The sequence below is a fragment of the Staurois parvus genome, unplaced genomic scaffold (genome assembly GCF_062004578.1).
Source record: "Staurois parvus isolate SC_StPar_1 unplaced genomic scaffold, SC_StPar_1.0 ptg000019l, whole genome shotgun sequence".
Taxonomy (NCBI): domain Eukaryota; kingdom Metazoa; phylum Chordata; class Amphibia; order Anura; family Ranidae; genus Staurois; species Staurois parvus.
In genome coordinates this window covers 33,073,886-33,096,574 of record NW_028317815.1, presented here as the reverse complement: position 1 = coordinate 33,096,574, position 22,689 = coordinate 33,073,886, and the positions used below count along the sequence as shown (strand labels likewise).

At 39.9% G+C, this 22,689-nt stretch overlaps 1 protein-coding gene across 2 annotated transcripts in view; it reads right to left on the bottom strand.

Annotated features, from left to right (window-relative positions):
- Window positions 1–22,689, bottom strand: part of USP6NL (USP6 N-terminal like) — a 215,140-nt gene that overhangs the window by 19,826 nt on the left and 172,625 nt on the right. For both annotated transcript variants that reach the window (XM_089686373.1, XM_089686366.1), the window contains one exon: window positions 7,538–7,690. In XM_089686373.1, the coding sequence (XP_089542499.1) occupies window positions 7,538–7,690 (153 nt within the window). The remainder of the gene's footprint in view (window positions 1–7,537; window positions 7,691–22,689) is intronic.

Genomic DNA, 22,689 nt, shown 5'->3' with positions numbered 1-22,689 from the left:
AGGTCATGCAACACTGTACCCAAACTAAAATATTAGCATTTTGTTCACACAACTAGAGCTTTCTTTTGGTGGTATTTAATCACCACTGGGGTTTTTATCTTTTGCTAAATTAACAAAAAAAAAAAAAAAACCACTGTACTGATATTTTTATAATTTTTTTTCACACAAATAGAACTTTCTTTTCCTCATATTTAATTACCACTGGGTTTTTTATTTTGTGCACTTTAAATGAAAAAAGAGCGAACATTTTGATTAAAAAAAAAAAAAAAAAAAAAAGGTTTTCTTTGTTTCTATCATAACATTTTGCAAACAGGTAACATTTCTTCTTTACTGATGTTCAGTGATGAGGCTGCACTGACGGGCACAGATAGGTGGCAATGATGGGCACTGACTGGCAGCACTGACAGGCACAGATTGGCAGCACTTATGGGCGGCAATGTTGGGTACTGATGGATACGTTTGGGGCTGCACTGATAATCAGTACCCTGATTATCAGTGCAAACGCCTCCTTTGATAGTTGCCTTTTATTGGCAGTACTTTCCTCACGCTGTGACAGCGTGAGTAAAGTATTGCCGATAACAGGCATGTATATTTACATGGTGGTCAGCTGTGATTGGACACAGCTAATCACGTGGTAAAAGGCCACTGTGATTGTTTTTTTACCATGTCATGTGATCAGCTGAACACAGATCACAGGCAGTGCCAGGTGTGTGCCACTGAGGGCACATTCTGGGAGGGCGTCATACGACGTCCTCCCAGAACTAGACAATCATGCTGTAGCCATCATTCAGCTATAGCACGGTAGGGAAGTGGTTAAACACTGTTATGCAGCTACCATCAGCTGAAAGGACACTGACAAATCAATCAAAGCTGAAGGTCAGCCCTGCATAACTCTTCCAACTCCCAACCTTGGATCAGTTTTTTTAGCAAGCAATATGGAGTATTGTCCTCTGCTCTGTGATACACTCCAAGAAACATATTTCAAAAACTCAATTTTCTTGACTGTACATTACAGGACACAAGAGATTTACTTCTTTTTTTCCACTGGGATGTTCCTACAGAAGCGAGCAATACAGCAAACGACTAACAGGTCCAAGTTAATATCCTAACTGGGAACTAGAAAGGTTAAGGCATGCCCAAGAGTCAAAGGGCCTCCTGAAAGGCCTTACAACAAAAACTCGCAGCCTCAAAGGCCTGGATGCCCACCTGGTAGAACGTGACAAAAGTGTGAACAGGGACCAGGTAGCAGCCTTTATAATTAGGATACTGAAGCCTACGTTCAAGTACCCAAGAGCACCAATGCTTCTAGTAGATTGTGCCTTGACTAGGGATAGATAAACTTCCAGCTCCCCTTCCCCTTCTTACTCATAGGACTGAGTAGTAGTCTGAAAAATTCCCTCAGTGATAGTGAAGCGGGAGGTGAATTGCTCCAAACTGTGATCCTTCGGGATGAAGAAAAGGAAGTCAGACTTGAAAATGTAATCTGTTGCAGAGAGGCAAACTTGCAATGCCCAAACCAATCAAGACAGTGGACGTAAATATTTTCAGGATATTTTAGAGCAGGACATAATGGAGATAAATCAATGTGCTCAAGGTAGAAGCATAGGAAGATATAAAAAAAAATTCCTTTTTTTACAGGTGATTACATTCACACACACAAAGGAAGCAAGAGAAAGAACATGATACATTTTTATTCAGGTACATGGTACAGCAGTCACATATTAGGAATATGAAATGTTGGATTTACATACTCAAAGTTGAGGAATGAGAGCACAAGAGATATGGCTTTTTTCTTCAGTAACTGGGCTTCAACAGCCATGCTGTTAAGCCAGTGACCAAGAAATTTCTGAGATTCCTCCGATGACCATGTCCCTTGAATCGAAAGGCTCTGTCCAAGCTCAATAGGTTGGCAACGTTCATTAGCATTTTTCAAATCTTCAGGGAGGGGGGAAGGGGGTGGGGCACAGGGTAGAGGAAAGGAAGAAAGCTTGTTTTCCTGAAGGAATGAACCCATTTGTCCCACACAGTCAGTATCTTGAGTTGTAGTGGTCTGGAGTAAAACTGATAATAGAAATTCACTTTGAAAATGTATACCACCAGGCCCAGGACCTTCATGCAAAAGCAAAAGGTCAGACAACCCCTGGACCACAAGCTCTGAGCTTGGAAGTGGAGAGCTGTACAGCAGTGCCTCCTGGGGAAGGAAGACCCTGGACACGGTTGTGTTCAAAACTAACACCAAGTACTCCAAGGGGGAGAAGGGTTCAGCATCGACTTCCAGAGGAAGTTCTGAAGGTTTCAAATTGTCCACTGAATGTTGGATGATAGGGCTTACGTGGACAGTTCCCTGAGAAGGTGGTCATCCAAGTACCCCAGCTTTTGAAACTCCCAAACTCAAGGTCTATGGAAGGGTTAGCACAAGCATGTACAAACTGCATGCATACGGACAGAAATAGTGTCCTTGAGCTTAGGAGAAAATGTCAGCTGAAATCCTTGGTGTATTCCTCAGAGCTGGAGGAAGTCCCTTCATCCCCAGATAGTGTAAAAGCAAGTAGAGGTGAGTCAGAGGAAGTCTCTGATGAAGCAGGAGAGGGAGACTGGTTGCAGCCCCTTCAGTCTGAAGTCTCACAAAGGTTAGCCAATTTCAAACATTTCTAAAATTCTGTTTTTACTTTGTCATTATGGGGGTAATGAGTGTAGATTTAAGGAAAAAAAAATGAATTTAAACAACTGTAGTATCAGGTTGCAACATAACAAAATTGAAAAATGTGAATGGGTTCTGACTACTGTATAAATACACTGTATATAACCCTTGTGTTCTGTACTGTATGATTAAGATATACTGTTTTTTTTATTGCTGCTGACATTCTCCAGCCTATTAGTAGCCACTTCCTGGCATGCATGAATATTAGCATAATCACTTACAGGACAGGAAAGTTTTCACTTTATGACAGAAAATGCCTGAGCAAGCTACTTTCACAGGGGAAATTTAACCGCTCCCCCCATGGAAACAGAATTTCCTCATGGCAGTGATCTCTTTCAGCAAGATAATGCGTCCTGCCACACTGCAAAAATGGGTCAAGCATGGTTTTAGGAACACAGTGATGAGTTTGGAGGGTTAACATGGCCTTCAAATCTCAATTCAACGGGTCTGATCTCAATCTGTGGGATGTGCGGGAAAAATAAGTCTGATCCATGGTGGCCATGCCTTGCAACTTACAGGACTTAAAGGATCTGCAACTGACAGATTGGTGCCAGATACCAGAGCATGCCTTCAAAGGTCTAATGGCATCCAAGCCTTGACTGGTCAGAGCAGTTTTGGTGGCAAAAGAGGGACCTACTCAATATTAGGTTGGCGAGTCACACAATTATGGCTGATCAGTGCAAGTCAGGAAAACGTACACAAAAATGAATTTCATTACAAACAAAAATGTATAATAAATACCAAACTGCCCTAAAATTTTGCACGCCCTCAAAACTATGGTACCAAAAATTCTCCACAGGCAACACTTTAAAAGCATTTATAGGTCATCAGTTTAGAGTTCAGCATGAATAATGGCTCTGTATTTATTACTCTCACTCCAATGTTCACGGTGACACCTCACATGTATGGTGCAATGTATTTTTGCGTACCCATGCATACAAAACATATATTGGAGTATGTAAGGGGACTAGGTGGAACTTTTAAATGGAAAAATTTATTTTTATTATAGTTTTTTTTTTTCTTCATTCAACTTTATTGTAATCACAAGGGATCTAACATGCCCCCTATGTACAGAGTTGGGCAATGTGACAGGCCCTCTATGATAGACCCTTAATGTTGCCTCTATCCTCCACTGCAGCTAACCAAGCACAGATCATGGGGGGTTTCTGGGCTCACAGTCAGAGGCCCAAAAAAGTGATGGAAAGGCTCTGGAGCTGCCTGGATCAATTTTACCTGAAAGCCTATTGTCAGCTCTAAAAATGCACACCAAACAGCAGCAGCGAGCTTGTGGTAATCCCTAAAATAGAGCGGGACAAAACTTTAGATGCAATGGGTATACTTACTATTTTCCCATAGTACACCATCACAACTATTGATATTTTTATTGAATAAAAGATTGAAAAGGCAAATTGTTCTAGTGTTCCTATTCAAGTATATCACCTTAATCTGTAGGCACCGTGAAGAAAGATTTGTTTGCCTCTTCGATATGAAAAAGTTCACAATTTTCATGGGTTATACTTAATTTTTACATGAACGTATAAGTAGCATATATGTTATGTGTGTTACTGAGCACATTGTGCTCTGATCAAGCCACTTCAATTCGCTAGATCACAGTAGCCACCATGTTGACATAAAACAAGGAAATCTCCCATATGTGCATATCAAGGCAGTAAATAAATGAATGTCAGTGCCATGTTAGAAGCAGAATCAGCCATGCAGCCTAGAATTCTCTTCTAAGGCTTATCACAATCTTAATAAGCGGTATTGGAAAGTTTGTGTGTGCTCTTTGCATGTTCTCTATGTGCTGTGTACCAATTACTTGTAGGCATGTTCTCAGATTGTTTGTGCAGTGTCTATTTACGTATTCTCTTTGTGTCTGCCCACTTTACTTGGCGTATACTGTAAGTTGGAATAGCCTCAGCCTTCATTTAGTGGGTGTACAATTGCACTAGAATCTATGTACTCCATGGAGAGCACAAGATGGCAAAGGGTAAAGATGCAGACACAAAAGTGGAGGAGAAAGAGAATGTGACGCTATAAAAGGAAAAAAGTAATTAGTGCAAAAAGAGAAAAGTGTTGCATGAACCAGGAGGGTGTAAAGCTGAATGTGTACAGGAAGCAGGAGATAGCCTTATGAAAAACATAGCTGGAAGGAGGAAATTAACCCGGAGAAGAAAAGCAACCAATGAGTTGGAGTATGCACATTGAGAATGCAAAATGGTTTCAATAATCCACCAGTGTTTTTGACACGAAACAGGAAGGCTTTTTCTCATAATATATAAGATATGCACTTTTATTATTACGTGCATTTAGTTTCAAAATAAAACTTATTTAAACCAAAAGACAAAAAAAATCAAACTACTGCAGATCACCGCACCCTAGATGAGGTGCCTGCATTCGTTTTTTTTTTCAGGCTTTTCCCTTTATGTTTGCCTGGTAATTCTGCATAATAGATGCTTTTTCCAAGGGTGGCTACTTTCACTCCTCTACTGTATCTAAAGAGCCTGGTTGTCAACTAGGCTGAACTTTATTCATTTCTATTACATAGGAGTTAACAGGATTAGTAATAAACACAAAAAAAGAAAAAATAGTTTTCTGTGTGCAGGTCAGCTCAAAGAACCTGACAATGATGCAGCATTTCTTGAAGAATCAACAAGCATTTTCTGTACTTGCAGATGTTTTCAACCTGAAAAAAGGAAACTAGCAAAGCCTCCATATTGGGACTAGTAAACTGCAAAGTTTCCATACATTAAATTTGTTTTTTCTTGGGTTTAGTTATCTTTGAAAGGCCTACACACATTTGATGGGTTCTGGGCAGGCATTATGGAGGTAAACTGACAGTCTCGTAACTCTTGAGAAACAGGGAAAACTGCCTGCTCTCACAAATCAGTCTTAACAAAGGCATAAGTTAGACAGACTCAATTCCCCCTGATGAAGCCACGTGACCGGTGGAGTAACACGTAGGGGAGGGGCTCTGATGTCACCACGCCCAGTCGGCTTCTATACGGCGAGTACAGCTAGTGTGCGGTGCACACAAGGAGATATGCATTAAGGCTTGTTTTAATTATTAAAATGTGAGTGCAATACAATGGCTATGTAATAAAGTGTTTTATAAGGGTAAAGCACTATCTTTTGTTCTTTTTTTTGGCATTATATGTGTGGAGACTTCTGGAGTTGATCTAGGAGGATTATTCCCCTTGGAGACTTCTGAAGTGGATCTAGGAGGATTATTCCCCTTGGAGGTGAGAAGGAGGAAATATCTATCCATCCATAAATCCACAGATCTGCATAGGATAGTAATGAGAGGAGAGACACCAGGTGGATAATCAGGAAATCACGCTGTGAATTCAAAGAAGGTGGTGAACATCAGTGCACATTTTATCCTTTTAGGATAAACAGCTTGTTTAGCCTGTATTTTTGAGCTAAAAATGGAGGTGAGCGCATAATTGAGCTTCATATATACCGCAATCATCTATATGTTGGAGCGAATTCATCTATTTGTACCCATCTCCCAGAAAAGGAGGATTTCACTTTATTATTGATATTGGACATATAATAATGTTATTACACTAATATTTCTCTATACCCAAAAGGGATCATTCAAGTAATTTTGTGTACTGTTTGGATAATATATTGTAAGGACTTACACTATTTTTATAGTTTATTTACATCAATATAGGAGCGCAGCACAGTTATTTGTTTTTATATAGATTCTGACACTATTTATGAGTTGGTGTGAGGTGTTTGCGAACCTATTTGTGCATTTATAATAAGGTGATTTAATTTTTATTATTTTTGATTCAAGACACATTTATTAATTTTTTTTATTTATATATACTTTTTTGTATTTCACCTATTTATAGAAATTCACCATATTAGCTCAAGAGTAATAATTAGCATTTGATTGATATAAGTTGGACAGACTCTTGCAAACAATGGTGCCTCTGCCACAGCTAGAATATCCATTTATTTCTATAGAGAACCAGGCAAGCTGGCGTGACATCTCTTTATGGCATAAAAACTAAACAAAATGAGTCATCATTTATTTAGATTTCAGCTGTATCCTCTTTAGTGCCACTGTAAAAAAAAAAAAAAAAAAAAAGTGAAGACTTCTTGGTTGCTCTGGGCAACACATTTTTCTCACTAAGGCTTCAATGATCAAGTCCCAATGGGATGCAATATGGCAGGTTTTGGCAGAACATACAATGAAATGACAGACCAAGATAACTGTCACACCTATGAATTAATGTTAGAAAGAACAAACATGCAGTGGCTGGGTGTGACAAGAAGTAACAGTTTCAATGAGGGCTGTCACACATGTCATTTCTCATACTGTCAAACATAGTTTTTTAAACCCTATGAGGAATCTTTTTTTAAACCCCACGGGGAGCATGTTTAGAAGATGCACAAACTGAACTTGGATAGTTTTAAGTCTTTACTTGAAATTTGCAGTTCTATTCATTTACCATAAAGTAAAAAGTAGACAGGTTTGCATGAAATGTTTACTTTAGGAAACGAAGGAAAACATATGCAAATGACAGGAATGTCCCTAGTTTTTTTTTTTAAAAAAACAACTTTATTTTAATATCCTCCTGTGTGTCTCTTCTTGCTTACGTTAATCACAAATGTAATTTTTATAACCCTTGTATCTACAAGTGCTGTAGAAAACGGAAATTGAATCACTGACAACAAAAAACTGGATGTACTTAATTATTTGGAGGGCATTTAGCAATTTCAACTGAACGTTGGCCATAATTTATAACACCAGAATTTGGATACTCAAATTTGGAGCTATACAAGCATTACTGGAAGCACGAATAAAGAAAACACATATACCTGGAGGAGGGAGATCCAGCTTTGATCTTTTCAGCTCCCCCATTGAAAGCTGGAGTTGTTCAATAACATAGTCATCCTCATATCCAAAATTCTTGGCTAGCTTCTCCTGCAGGAACTCAATTAGATCTTCCATAGTCAGCTTCATTAGGTATTCTAAACAAAAATGCAATATGGTTAACATGCTATATACATTTAATAACAAAAATGCAGGTAAAGAGTAGGAGAGAAAATTACTTTATCACATAACAAGCTCCAAAAGCTATAAAAGCTTCATTATGTATTTTGGGTTATTACCATTTAATTATTTATGAATAATTAAACCAGAAATAACAATAAGGTGAAAAACACCATGCTAAATTATAAAACTTCATTAAATACGTATGACTCAGTGGAAAGCATATAAATGCTAGTGCCTATAGAGAATACACTGTGAATGCATCCAAGTAGAGGCTGGTGAAGCTGTTTAGTAAAATACTTTGTCAAGCAGCAGATCCGAAATGAAAGTCATAATAAACCCACAATGACAAGGAGTGCTTACAGAACCATTAATATACCATATAAATAAAAGCTGTGTAAAACATGAGCACAGCACTTTAATCTTAGAACTGCACAGATATGGGATAATAAAATTAAATACATATAATCTCAGACAAAAGTGCATCCATATTGCCCTTATTAATTTTAGCACTTAGGGGCTTGAGGGCTTTTTCTCATGCCTGACCTTAGACGTTTTCACTTGTGTTCAGTGAACAAAACGGAAGAAAAGAATATCCCTGTAGTCTGTGTTGGCACCAAATTGAACATCATTCGGTTACTGTGTTTACTGCAATGTTGTAATCAAGTTGTGTCAGGTTATGTGAAGCTGTAGCCATTGTGCTACAGGGAAAATGTGAGTTGTAGCTTGTGCAACATTTCCAGCGTTGGAGGGTTAGGTAGGTGTGCTTTACTATAAAATGAGTCACTGTTTATAAAGCCCCGCCACACTTCTAAAATCATCCAGCAAACCAAACTGTTAACTATACAAGGCTGTGCAAAGGATAACATGTTAATGAATGCATCCAGTTTCAGTGACTAGTGTTACTATAGCTACACGGTAGCTATATGTAAAAGAAAGAATAAACTAGGGACATCATTTCTCACTTGCAGTTTCAGAGAAGAGAGGGAAATAGGTGTTAGGATGAAAAAATAAACAAACCTTTAAAGCTGCAGCATAAGCACTTAGAAAGTAATGGGATGGTTACATTGTCTCTATGAATGATCACCACAGCAGGCGGTCAGGCTAGGAGCTGCTATTAATGCCTATTAAACAGCACATGGATTTAAGCCTCTCTCTCTCAGGCAGCACTTTGTGGTGGAGCATGCACAACATGGAGGTGGAACAAAAAAGACTGGGTTTGATCTGAAGTCCAGCAAGGTGTACCCAAGTATGTCTTTGGCCCAGAAGTGGTAGTAAAAAAAAAAAAAAAAAACCTGCCACAAAACGTGGACAAATCAATTGGTATTTTTATAATTATTGCCTCACACCCGCTCAAATGTATATAAATGAATAAGTAAAAATTAATAAATAAAAAGGAGAATTAAAAAAAAGATATTTAAATCTATACAATACTGGAACGCCGGTTTGCGTTCCAGTAAGTAGAAGTGATGTGTCCTGGAGATCCTGTCCTACACGTTTTATCAGCAAACATCTGACTACTGGGACACGTCATTCCTGCTTACTGGAGCACAGGTTGAACACAAAACAGCCTTCCTGTATTGTGTTTACATGCCTATGCAGTTTTAATACTTGTAGTAAAGCATTGAAAATACACTATGAGATGCTCTTTTATATCTCTTCCTATATGTGCTGGATACACTACTGAGTCCTTTTAAAAGGCGCAAAAGCACAGTTTAATAGCTTAGTCCAAGCATTTATCCATCTGTACAGGAGCAGATTGGAGACCCATTGGAGAACCACAGCCACTTGTAGAGATGACCAGTTGATACTGGACAAGTCATCTTTGACTTCCTTTTATCCACTTGCCTAAGGGGCACTTATACCCCCTTCTTTACCCGACCAATTTTCAGCTTTCAGCGCTGTCGCACTTTGATTGACAATTGCGCGGACTGTACCCATATGAAATTTTTATAATTTTTTTCTCACAAATAGAGCTTTCTTTTGGTGGTATTTAATCGCCGCTGGGCGCTTTACTTTTTGCGCTATAAACAAAAAAAGTGCAAAAAATTTTGGAAAAAAAAATTTTTTCTTTGTTTCTATTATAAAATTTTTCAAACAGGTAATTTTTCTCCTTCACTGATGTGCGTTGATGAGGCGGCACTGATAGGCAGCACTAATGAGGTGCCACGGATAGGCGGCACTGATGATGGGTACTGATAGCCAGCACTTATAGGTGGCACTTACTGGCATCACTGCTGGGCACTGACTGGCACAACCGCTGGGCACCGACTGGCAGCACTGCATTGATGGGCACTGGTGGGTGGCACTGGTGGGCACAGGTGAGTGGCACCGCTGGGCAGTGGTGGGCGGCACCGCTGGGCACTGGTGGGCGGCACCGCTGGGCACTGGTGGGCGGAACTGGTGGGTGGCACTGCTGGGCACCGATCAACAGTGCTCTGATGATCGGTGCCGATTCCTGCTCTGACAACTGCCGGTTCTCGGCAGTACTTTCCTCGTGCTCTGACAGCATGAGGAAAGTGCAGCCGAGAACCAGCAATTGCATTTCCCGGTGACCAGTGTGTCATTGGACACGGCTGATCACGTGGTAAAAGGCCGCTGTGATTGCCTTTTACCACATCATGTGATCAGCTGTGTCTGTAGGAGATCGCAGGAGAACGAGTTCTGGGAGGACATCATATGACGCCCTCCCAGAACTAGCAGGCCGCAGTGTAGCCGTCATTCGGCTATCAGCGGTTGGCAAGCAGTTAATTAACCTCCTTGGCGGTATTCCCGAGTGTAGCTCGGGGTAACATTTCAGTACCAAAAGCGGTAACCCCGAGCTACACTCGGGAATACCATGCGGCACTGCTCCGGCATGTGTTCTTCACTTACCTTACCCTGCGCTCCCACGATGTGTCCCCTGCAGCGTCCCCGGCCATCTCCTCCAGCCGATGCCGGCATCCGGCTTCTGTGTCCTGTCCCTGTGACGTCGGGACGTAAATTTAAAAATTTTAAAAAATGTCTTTTTTTTTTTTTCATTTTACACAGTAAAACATTGCTGTTTCAACCTATTTCACATACATATTGTCCCTAGTGCTTTGTCCTGTGCCCTGCCTGCATTTTGTCTGTTCTTTCTGCCTGGAAACTGAGAAATGTCCATGGCGTCCAAAAAGTGTCCCTTTAGGTCAAAAGCGGTTTAGATCAGCTAGAGAACAGCGATAGTAAATCAGAACCACTTACAGAATTGAGTGATAATGATTCGTGGGGGAAATTCGTCATCAGAAACTGAAAACGATTTTGCGACTGAGCTCAGCAATGTGCGAACTTGGCGCTCTATTTCACATTTCAGTGTTTTTGGTTTGATTATATTATTGAATTACATTTTTTATTATTTTTATATTATTTTTATGATTATTTATTAAATTATAATTTATGATTTTGTGTTTCAAATTTTATCATACCCGGGATGTTTACTAGACTCTTGTTCGGACAGATTTCAGTGAGTTTTTCCTAAAAATTACAGCCTACAATAAAAAAAATACATATTTCCATGCAAAAAAATGGTACCGCTTTCAGCACCAAAAATCTGAAATAATCATACCGCCAGGGAGGTTAAGGGAGTCAATATCCTCTGGTGAGTGGGGTGTGTTTCTTTGTGGTGGAGAGGATAAGCATCGTCTTTGGTGGCACAGATCTATCACCTTTTATGTGGATTAAGTATGCACTGTTCATGGTTTGGACTTTACTATGTTCAATATGGACAATTTATCTGTGGATTTTTGCTTACACCTCTTGATTTTGATATATTTGTTCACACAAATGTTTGATAGAAAAATGTAAAGGTTAGCCCCCCGTGGACTGAAGCACAAATGTGTAAAAGGTTACTAGATCCAGAGATATGGACTGCCTAAATTGTATAGAAATCGGAACTTTAACAGGTTTTGGACCCTCCTGAGGCTCTTTACAGTGATCACAGTCTGTATTTTAAGTACTATATGTGTAAATGTTTCAGGATCTACTATTCATTTTGACTTTTAAAATACCTGCCTAAGCATTTTTAATCACACACTTAGTCTGTATTGCCAGGTTTGTACCAGGCTTACATTACACAGAAGAGGGCTGAGGCATGTAACACTACCCAGAACTTCCTAAACTGTATACTGAGGTTTATAGGTAATCTCTAAACATCCAGAAACAGGAGGAGTACTATAAACTGGGTTACTTTCCCATTCTGACAGATCTGTATAATTGAAGCATAATGGCAATATCAAACATTTCAAATGCCACCTGCACTCCTCTAGAGACTTCTAATTTAACTGTGACAAAAACTGAACAAGGCCTTAATTTTAGTTATTTATCGTCCATTCTTTCAATATTGTAAATAATTTAAAAGTTATTTAAAAAGGCAGATTAAAAACTGTTCATGCATAGGAAAGTGACCACAGAGTTCTTGTCCTATGAATATGCCAGATACGAATAATACCCTTCTGAGCTGGTGTCTGGTGTGAATGCTGTTTTATTGATCAAATAAAGGTGATATGTCTGTTAAATATTGCATGGATGAAAGTACATCCATAACACTCCATAAAAAGTGTAAAAAACTGGAAGCTCTGCTTAAGCATGTAATAAAAAAAAACCTTGCATATTTCATCAAACACAAGAGTATCTTTGAGATAATTATGGGTAATTTAGCGTGAGCTCTTTTAACCATTTATAAAGAATCTGAATAATGCAGGTGGTTTTTAGCCGTGATTTAATCCACAGAGAACAACTGAACTGTTCAAAGTGAATAGAAAAGACCTATTTTTAGGAAAAAGAAAAACTTGAATTTGATCAAAATGGCTTAATCATGCAGGGCTGTACTTGTATATAAGTTTAGTTTGCAAGCGTTCCATGTTAAGTCCTTCTCTCACAACTGTGCTCTGATAGAGAATATACATTCCATGCAACACACAAACATTAGTACAAACTAAAAATAAACTCACAGAATAAAGATTTGAAGAAAAGCCTAACTACTCTTAAAAATCTTCCCTCCCGCCTACACCTACCTAAACTGCACTAAAAAGATCTGTATATTTATCTACCTTTAACCCTCTCTGGTCACTAGATCCTGCACCTCCAGCCCAGGAGTGCTCAACAACAGCTGGGAATTCCAGGAGTAATGGCATTACACAGACTCCCATAGTCCATTGTCGCTACTCCCTCCTCTCCTTTGCAACAGCAACTCACTGACACAGGGGAGCCAGAGCTGCGCGTTCACATGACCAGACTAGATTAAAAATAGGTAAGTGCACACAACTTGTTTTATACAGGTTAGGCAAGATAGGTAGGAGGAGGGGGAAGGAAATATTTTTAAAAATAGATTAGTGTTAGGCTTTCTTCCAATTTTAAGATGAATGGTAATTGTACAAGAGTATAAAGCATTATTAGAAGCTACCGTTTGTAGCAACAAAAGGATATCATTAGATTAACTTTTTTTTTTATGAACTAAAAAGCACTGCAATACAATAGGATAGTTGTACCACTCTATCAGTGCCCTTGTAATAGTAGCAGAAAAAAAAAATTGAAAAATGACCGAATAAAAAAATAAACCCGCCCCACATATACATATTAAGACATATACATAACCAAGCTGAATCGCGCATCTCTGCACACCCAAGTAGGTATTAGAATAACCATAGGGCTGCTATTTAGCTTACTTCTGATGGCCTGTAACACTAACAGTTTTTCATGTATTGTCTATTTAGTTTTGGGTATCTATGATTATTATTATACAGGATTTATATAGCACCAACAGTTTACGCACCACTTTACAATATATAGATTTTTGATCTCTATAGAAATATTTATTACATTTCTTTTTTTTTTTAATTAGCCTGCTTGCAATGGCCCTGCTGTACATTGTAGCTGTCCAAGGCCAGTTTGTGGATTACATTCATTATACTCAAAAATGCCTAATATCTAGAATTTTTAAACACACACTTACTTATTGACCTCACAATTCTGTTGTTTGTATCAAAACCCAAACATACCCAAATATTTTTGGGGTACCTGTACTCAGGATAACCAAGAGTAAATAAGTTATTGAGAATATTTGTAGTAATGTTAATCAAACAAAATGTTACGCATTAAATGCATTTTTCTTGGCTTATTATAAAAATATATACCTATATTGCCAAAAGTTTTGGGACACATACGACACGATGACATGCCTGTATATATCCTACTCTTGTGAATGCATTTTAACCATTAAATCAACTTGCTTTTATAACCATCTACACTTAGATTGGCGCCGCTGTTTCTCTTTTCCACTGTTTAAATACAGTACCCGTTATGCCGGTTTCATTTATTACATGTACAGTCATGGCCAAAAATATTAGCACCCATGTATTTCTGTCAGATAATGCAACACTTCACCCAGAAAATTGTTGCAATTGCAAATGTTTGGGCATTCTTATGTTTATTTCTTTTGTTTGTATTTACATGACACAAAAAAAAGTGGAGAGAAAAAAAAGCGCCAAATTAACACATTCCACCCTAAATTCCAAAAATGGACAGGAAAAAATTATTGGCATCCTCAATTTAATATTCGGTAGCACACCCCTTGGAAAAAAATAACTAAAATCAATTGCTTCCTGTAACCATCAATGGGTTTCTTAAGCCTCTCTACTGGTATTTTGGAGCACTCTTATTTCTCCAACTGCACCAGGTCTGTCAGATTGGAAGGGTTCATTTTAACAACTGCTGTTTTGAGATCTCTCCACAGGTATTCTCTGGGAGATTGCTGGTCAGTTCAGTACTCTCCAGCGCTTTGTCTTAAACCATTTCTGGGTGCTTTTTGTAGTGTGTTTTAAGTCATTGTCCAGCTGTAAGACTCATAACCTCTGACGTAGACCCAACTTTCTGACACTGGGCCCTACATTGCACCCCAGAATTCTTTGCTAGTCTTCAGGTTTCATAATACCATGCGCACAGTCAAGACATTCAGTGCCTGAAGCAGCAAAAAAAAAAAAAAACCCAAAACATCCAGTGACCCTCCACCATGTTTGACTGTAGGGACTGTATTCTTCTCTTTAAAGTCCTCATCTCTTTTTCTGAAAACAGTAGAATGATGGGCTTTACCAAAAAGCTCTGGGATGTGCAATGTATAGCGGCCAATGCCCGGGACATGTAGTTCTGGGTGCCGGGCAGGTAGTTTTTTTGGGGTTTTCCTTAACCGGGCAAGCAGCAAGGCTTGTCAGGTGGAATCATTTGGGTACTGCGCTAGTGCCAAGCCCTGCCCCCCCCCCCCCCCCAAGCACGCACTACCCTTCCACTATATACCCCAGGCTCTACTTGTCCATCTGTGGGCCCGGGACCAGTGTAGCAAAGTGCCAGCTGGTAGAGGGGAGGAAGGAGAGCGAACACTCGTCCATTCTTTTCCCCTTCTTGTCCTGAACTGGAAGTGACATGTACAATGTCACTTCAGGGTCCCCATTGACAGATTTTCCATCCATGAAAACTTGTAAAGAATGTATGCAACGTGGTGTGATCTGAGCTGCATTACTTTTAATGGAGCACCAGGGAGACATGCAGGATCCTTTAGACCCTGGATGTCTCAGAGAGAACTTGTAACCAAAATTCATCACATAGCAGACTTTTTGTCCCCTATGTGACGGAAAAAAAAAAAATTGTAAAAAAAATTACAAAGTTACACCCAACCACATAATCACCACACACACCCAAATTGTGAGTCATCTGCCCCCCCCCCCACGTCATTTGCAATACATGCTACACATCACCATGCACACCGGAATGAGAGCAATCACTCTAGCACCAGACTTCCTCTGTCTTGCTAAACTGATGACCTATAGGGGGCTTTCAAAGCGTCACCCATAGGAAATATAGGGTACTAAAGTTTAAACAACACGCAATTTTAAGGTTTGACATGTTGGGTATCTATGTACTCCATCTACAAATCCCCACGGCTTTCTGTCCTCCCCTACAGCTGAGAATCTGGAGCATTGCCACAGCTTCCTCTCCTACAGCTGAGAATCCGGAGTATTGGCCTCCATCCTCCGATGGCCAACACCAAAGTATACATCCCCACACACCCTTCTCTCCCACTCTCCACTCAGAATGGGATTTGTGCAGGGAGGTTTCCTGCACCGCTCCTGTGTGAACTCAGGCTATGACAAGTCTGGGTTCACACAGGTGCAGTGGGGGAAACCACATCCAATTTGGACAGGAATAGCATTTCTGTTCAAATCGCATGCTATTCTTTGTGGTGTAATTTGCATTCATAGATTTTAAATTGACGCAAATCGCGTCAATATAAAGTATGAAGTATCGGTAATTGGTATTGGCGAGTACTTGACCAAACGTATCGGTACTCATACTTGCCAATTAAAAAATGGTACCAATGCATCCCTAATGTAAACACAATGAAAAAAAAACACATTAATCTAGGTAACTCCAAGACAAAAAACATAGTACTAAGATCTTCATGAAGACTATTTTTAAAAATGCTGAACATGTAGCATTACATTCATAGAGTGCAGAGTATAGGTCAAATTATAATATTATTGTAATCATTTTAAATGGGAAATTGTGAATAAAATAGCCTGGTTTATTCTGATGAAATTATCTTCCATAATCTGCATTTCAGTTTCTCTGATGAAGAGGTAATGGTGCAGTACTGTGCTTCATTTTATTGAGAAAATTGCTCAAGGCATTGTACACACATGTACCTGTCATAATCAATGTTCCTCTTTTCCCTTATTAGTGTTTAAGCAATGCCCATAAGACAATGCTTTTTACAGGAAGATAAAATGGACTGCACCCTCCGGGAGATATAAATAAACACATCTTAAAGCTTCAATTTTGTGTCATGTATTCTCCCTTTTTACAGCACACGAAGTATATGCATATTTCAGTAGTGAGAGCAAAGCACTGTTTGTTTCTGACACATATCACACAACCCACTCTCTCTGTCTTATTATAAATGGTAATATTTAACACCACAGCAATGCAGAGATCACACTTGTTGAAAGCGATTTCCTGAGTGGCCAACAGTTATTTAAATCTCCAAACACATTAAAGGAAAAAATTTGTACTGACATGACATCATAGAATTCTTTACAAATAAGTTTGATTAACACCACATTTTTATTATCTTAAACCACTGATCCCTAAACTATGGGTCGCAACCCAAATTTGGTAGCAGAGCCGTTTAGTTTGGGATGCCGCACATTTCTATGCAGACGGCTCACCTCCGGTTATTTACATGTTTCTACTGCCAGCTCGACGTCCCAATATTTACATTTCTTAAGATGCCCACTCAGCCTCCCAATGTGTGCAGGTCTCCGCCTACTGCTTTGATGTCGCAAAGGTGGAGCTACACAATTACTGGGATATTTTTTACCTTAATGCAGGGAATGTATTAATGTAAAAAGGAGATCTCATAAAACTCTTAACAAAGGGCATTTAGGAAGAGAGAAGGGAGAGAACAACAACTGAGGAGCAGGTAAAGACCTTAACAAGGCCAATATCAATGCATACACTTATGTGGTACAAGGTAAACAAACATATCCAAACAGAGATTACAAGGTGTAGGTGCACCACTCTATCTATATACAGTACATATATATGCACATACTGACGTCTAACCGCAGTTCCATACGAATGTCAATTGCCAAAGTTTATGATGTATGGTATATGTAGCACAAAAGGTGCTCCCTTAGTTTTCATCCTTCGGAATTATAGTACCCCAAAAGGCTTCATCCACAGAAAGGTCTAACATCTAATCGTCACTATTTCGGTCTATTATCATCTGGCAAACCAAAACCTTGCATTAATCTCCAATTGACTCATACATACAAACACCCCGAGGGGTCAGAAACCTAAATCAACATGTGTCTACCTCTACCCAATGTCCATACTTCGCTTTCAAATTGCCCACAATCAGCAATAAAAATACTTAAAAGGTGTGTGTGTGTGTGTGTGTGTGTGTGCGCAGAATAAGTATGTGAACCCCCTGGGATTACGTGGAGTTTTGCATGAATTGGGCATAAAATGTGCTCTGAACGTCATCTAAGTCACAACAATGGAAGAACACAGTCTGCTGAACATAATACTACACAAACATTAGATGTTGCCATGGTTTAATTGCACATAACATGTAAACATTCATAGTGCAGGGAGGAAAAAGTATGTGAGGCCCTAGCTTAATGACTTCTCCCAGAGATAACTGGAGCCAGGAGTGAGCCAACCTTGACTCCAATCAGTGTGATGATATTGGATGTGTTGCTGACAGCTGTCCTACCCTTAAAAAACACACACCTGTTTTGGGTTTACTGATTTCAAGAAGCACTGTCTGATGTGAACCATGCCTCGCAGAAAAGAGCTCTCAGAAGACCTACGATCAAGAATTCTTGACTTGCATGAAGCTGGAAAGGGTTACAAAAGTATCTCCAAAAGCCTTGATGTTCATGTGTCCACGGTAAGACAGACTGTCTACAAATGGAGAAAGTTTAGCACTGTTGCTACTCTCCCTAGGCACGGTCGTCCTGTAAAAATGACTGCAAGAGCACAGCGCAGAATGCTGCATGAGGTAAAGAAGAATCCCAGAGTGTCAGCTAAAGACCTACAGAAATCTCTGGCACATGCTAACATTTTTGTTGACACGTCTACAATAAGGAAAACAATAAACAAGAATGGAGTACATGGGAGGACACCACGGAGGAAGCCATTGCTGTCCAAAAAGAATATTGCAGCACGTTTGAAGTTTGCAAAAGAGCACCTGGATGTTCCACAGCACTACTGGCAAAATATACTGTGGACAGATGAAACCAAGATTGAGTTGTTTGGGAAGAACACACAACACTATATGTGGAGAAAAAAAGGCACAGCAAACCAACATCAAAACCTCATCCCCACTGTAAAACATGGTGGAGGGAGCATCATGGTTTGGGGCTGCTTTGCTGCCTCAGGGCCTGGGCGGATTGTTGTCATTGATGGGAAAATGAATTCCAGAGTTTATCAAGACATTTTGCAGGAAAACATACGACCATCTGTCCGCCAACTGAAGCTCCGCAGAGGATGGGTGATGCAACAGGACAATGACCCAAAGCATACAACTAATTCAACAAAACAATGGCTGCAACAGCACAGAATACGCCTTCTGGCGTGGTCCAGTCAGAGTCCTGACCTCAACCCGATTGAAATGCTGTGGCATGACCTTAAGAGAGCGTTTCACACCAGACATCCCAAGAATATTGCTACACAGAAACAGTTTTGTGAAGAGGAGTGGTCCAAAATTACTCCAGATCGTTGTGCATGTCTGATCTGCAACTACAGGAAACGTTTGGTTGAGGTTATTGATGCCAAAAGGAGGGTCAACCAGTTATTAAGTCCAAAGGTTCATATACTTTTCCTCCCTGCACTGTGAATGTTTACATGTTATGTGCAATTAAACCATGGCAACATCTAATGTTTGTGTAGTATTATGTTCAGCAGACTGTGTTCTTCCATTGTTGTGAGTTAGATGACGTTCAGAGCACATTTTATGCCCAATTCATGCACACCTCCACGTAATCCCAAGGGGTTCACATACTTTTTCTTGCAACTGTATATATATATATATATATATATATATATATATATATATATATATATATATATAAAATCTCTATCTTTGCCACTGCCCCCCCACCTCACCTCCACCCGGCTTTTGGTGCCATCCACACCACCAATCCGAATGCCCTTCTATGTTAAGAATTTCACGAGACTGTTGTAATTCCATTATTGCTCAAGCAAGGTGTATAAAAAGGTAATGCATACAAAAATGTACGAATAAAAAAAAAAAAAATATGAATACATTACGAGATAATGAGCTATATTCCTAAACTGTAATTTATAATGCAGATATCTAATGCTGTATTCTCCTGTAAAAGCTGTCATCTAGCTTGAGACACATGTCAAGAAGCTTCCCATCAATCAGAACTTTAGGGGGTTAAAGGATAAGTTCACCTTTGGGAACATCTTACATGTTCCACCTGTTAGGGTGGAACACGTAACATGTTCCCATAGCTAAAGCCATGCCCGCTGCCCCCCCCCCCCCCTCTGACAGATAGTACGGGGAAACGTCTGCCCACACTATCTGTCAGATTTTAAAACAGTGCAGCCGTGCAGGGCTCTGCCCACATGGTCACGTCACTCATTCACAGAGTTCTGTGAATGAGTGCCTACAAGTCTCAGCAGCCTTAGCGGCTGTCGGCTTGTAGTTTTCAATTAACTTCCACGGCGCTGTAGAGCTATACTTTACAGGATTGCGTTGAATATGAGTTTTGGAATCCATATTGTTTGACTAGGTGTACAGAGGCAATCCTCTGCTTTTTTTAGTATTTACAGGGCCACATAAGTCTACTCCCACACCTGCCCCAGAGGGAGACACTATACACTTCTGATCGTGACTACTGCGTTGGTGGATCTCCAGATAGTTTGTTTTCTCCCCTACACCTCTTGAAGAAGTGGGGTTCTCTGAGAAATGCATTGATGCGCTTTACCCAAGTGGAAACCACTTCCTGTGAAGGAGAAAAGGTCTATCATTTTCAGACAGGGGTAGGGTATGGTTACTGGGGAGGCACCCAGGGAGTGTGTCATTTAAAGCTTTGAAAGTGTGCAGTCATCTGAAGGTATATTCCTATAACCCATGGTGTAACAATATTCCACCTGTGTGCAGTACGATTAAGATAGTTTTCCTTTTTTTACATAGCCAAGCTCTTAATGCCCATAAAGAATTGTTTAGGCTACGGAGAGTTGGTTGCTGTTAGGCAATGACTAGCGTGCACCATTTCAATTAGTGTGTCCACAGTAGAAAGCATTTGGCATAAAGCTGCAGCTTGCATCTTATAAAATAAGATGGTGGGAAAAATCCTCTGCAAACTCTGCTATGAAATCAGTGTCCTCAATGTTTTCCTCTATAAAATACTCAAGGAAAAGAGGTTCTGCTTCTGAATCCTGAAAAAGATTAGGGGAATAGAGTAATGTTACTGTCCTTTGAAATCCAAAGGTTGCAAGGAATCCAGACATAGTGGAAAACAGGTTCATAAGTTGCATCCCCAAGAGGGAGCCAGGGCCACATATTGGAAACAGTGTCATAATAGGACTTGTGACGGGGAAAAGGACAACCCCTGAGCAGTGTTTGCTCAGAATACATGATATCTGACCCTTTTGTCCCAACTTGCAACTGTGATCCATCCGTGTTAAACGGGGAGAGATACCTGGTGGGGTAATCACAGTTATGGAGTATAAGATGGATGGGGTTGTGCATGTCTAATAATAGGAGCTGCTGTAACCCAGGTGCTAACCCAAACCTACGTTTAAATTGTTATGCCAAGAAATGCTAGAGACAAACTGGCAGTGGTTACCATAATACAGTGAATAAAACCCAGATTCTCTGCATATATAACCACACAATATGCTATGCACTGCTAATCGCGTTAGTGAAAGCCAGGAACTGGTGTAAATAAACAGGGAAACCCGTTCCTACCATATCCAAGATGCTGGACCTAATAGAGGTTTAGGCTTCACCCAAATCACGATGGGGATACCCCAAAAGGGGTCAAGAAGAAAAGAATGAAAAATCTCCTGCACTCAAAGGACCATATATGGCATATGTGGAAAAAAGCTTCATAGACCTTAGCATTGGAACCAATACGGCAATACTGTGCAGCCCCCTAAGGGCTGGGGTAGCCCAATATGGCGCTAGAAAAAAAGAAAAGGGGTGCACAAGCCTTGCGCATTACCTCAATAAAAACTTTACTCAGAAAAATAGCAGATGTATACTCACAAACAACAAAGGTAGGCTCTGATGAAGAGATCGCTCCTAAAAATGCATCAGCATTTCCAAGTGTCCTTTTTACATGTGGGGCTCGTGCACTTTTTCAGACAATGGACCATTGTTGGTCATGATATGCCTGTTAACATTTGTCATTTGTGAGTAAACAATTAAAGTTTTTGAGGTATTGCGCAAGGCTTGTGCACCCCTTTTCTTTTCTTATTTTCTAACCCCAAAAGGGGTCTTCAGGGACTCGGATACATAGGAATGGACCAAGGTCCTGGACGTGCCAACATTACAAGCTGACCCAATAATTTGCATTTTAAAAAAGGAATAATAATTCTCCAGAGGCGAACAGGTTCATCACCTATGGGAGTCTCACAGAGCGGGCATAGTAACATGGTGTGCTCTAAGGGAGGTCCTAGCAATTTTCCCCAGTGTCCAGTCACCTGAAGGAAGCTACATATAGACCATAATCTAATAACACAAGTCCTGTATTCATCAAATCCCCCTGATGAAGCCACGTGACCAGTGGCGTAACGCGTAGGGGTGGGACTGTAACGTCACTCGGAGGGAGTCAGTTCGTTTGCCGGACCACGAGTACACAGCTCCGACAATCAGCGGCGGTTTGGGATTGTATTTGTGCTACCACTATCCGCACACTTTATATGTGAGTGCCATATCCCAAGCAAATTAAAGTCATACTTATATAAAAGATAAAGCACCATGTCGAGATCTTTTTTGTATGTGGAGAATCGCATGGAGATGAAAATATAGAGGAATTGCACCCTCTGGAGAGGAGATTCATCCTATAGCATATGTCGCATACCATGGATATCTTAAAGCAGGAGTTCTAAACAAGCAGGTTCCAAAGGAGGTGAACCACAAGCTTATATAGCCTAATTGCAGGCTTCTTATGAGGTGAGCGCACATCTTCACTTGAGGGAGGATTCACAAGCAGTCACCGATTTATAATCTTTGTAGATTGAAGATTTTCCAGCACAAAGTCACTTCTTGGGACATTTGCTTTATATTTATTTTTATTTTTTAGAATATTTTTATTTTTATTTTTATATTTATTTTTATTTTATAGTTTTTATTTTTTATTTGTTATGCACATGATTTATTTGCACCAATTTAAATTATAAGTGTATTAGTATTTATGTTTACTTACAC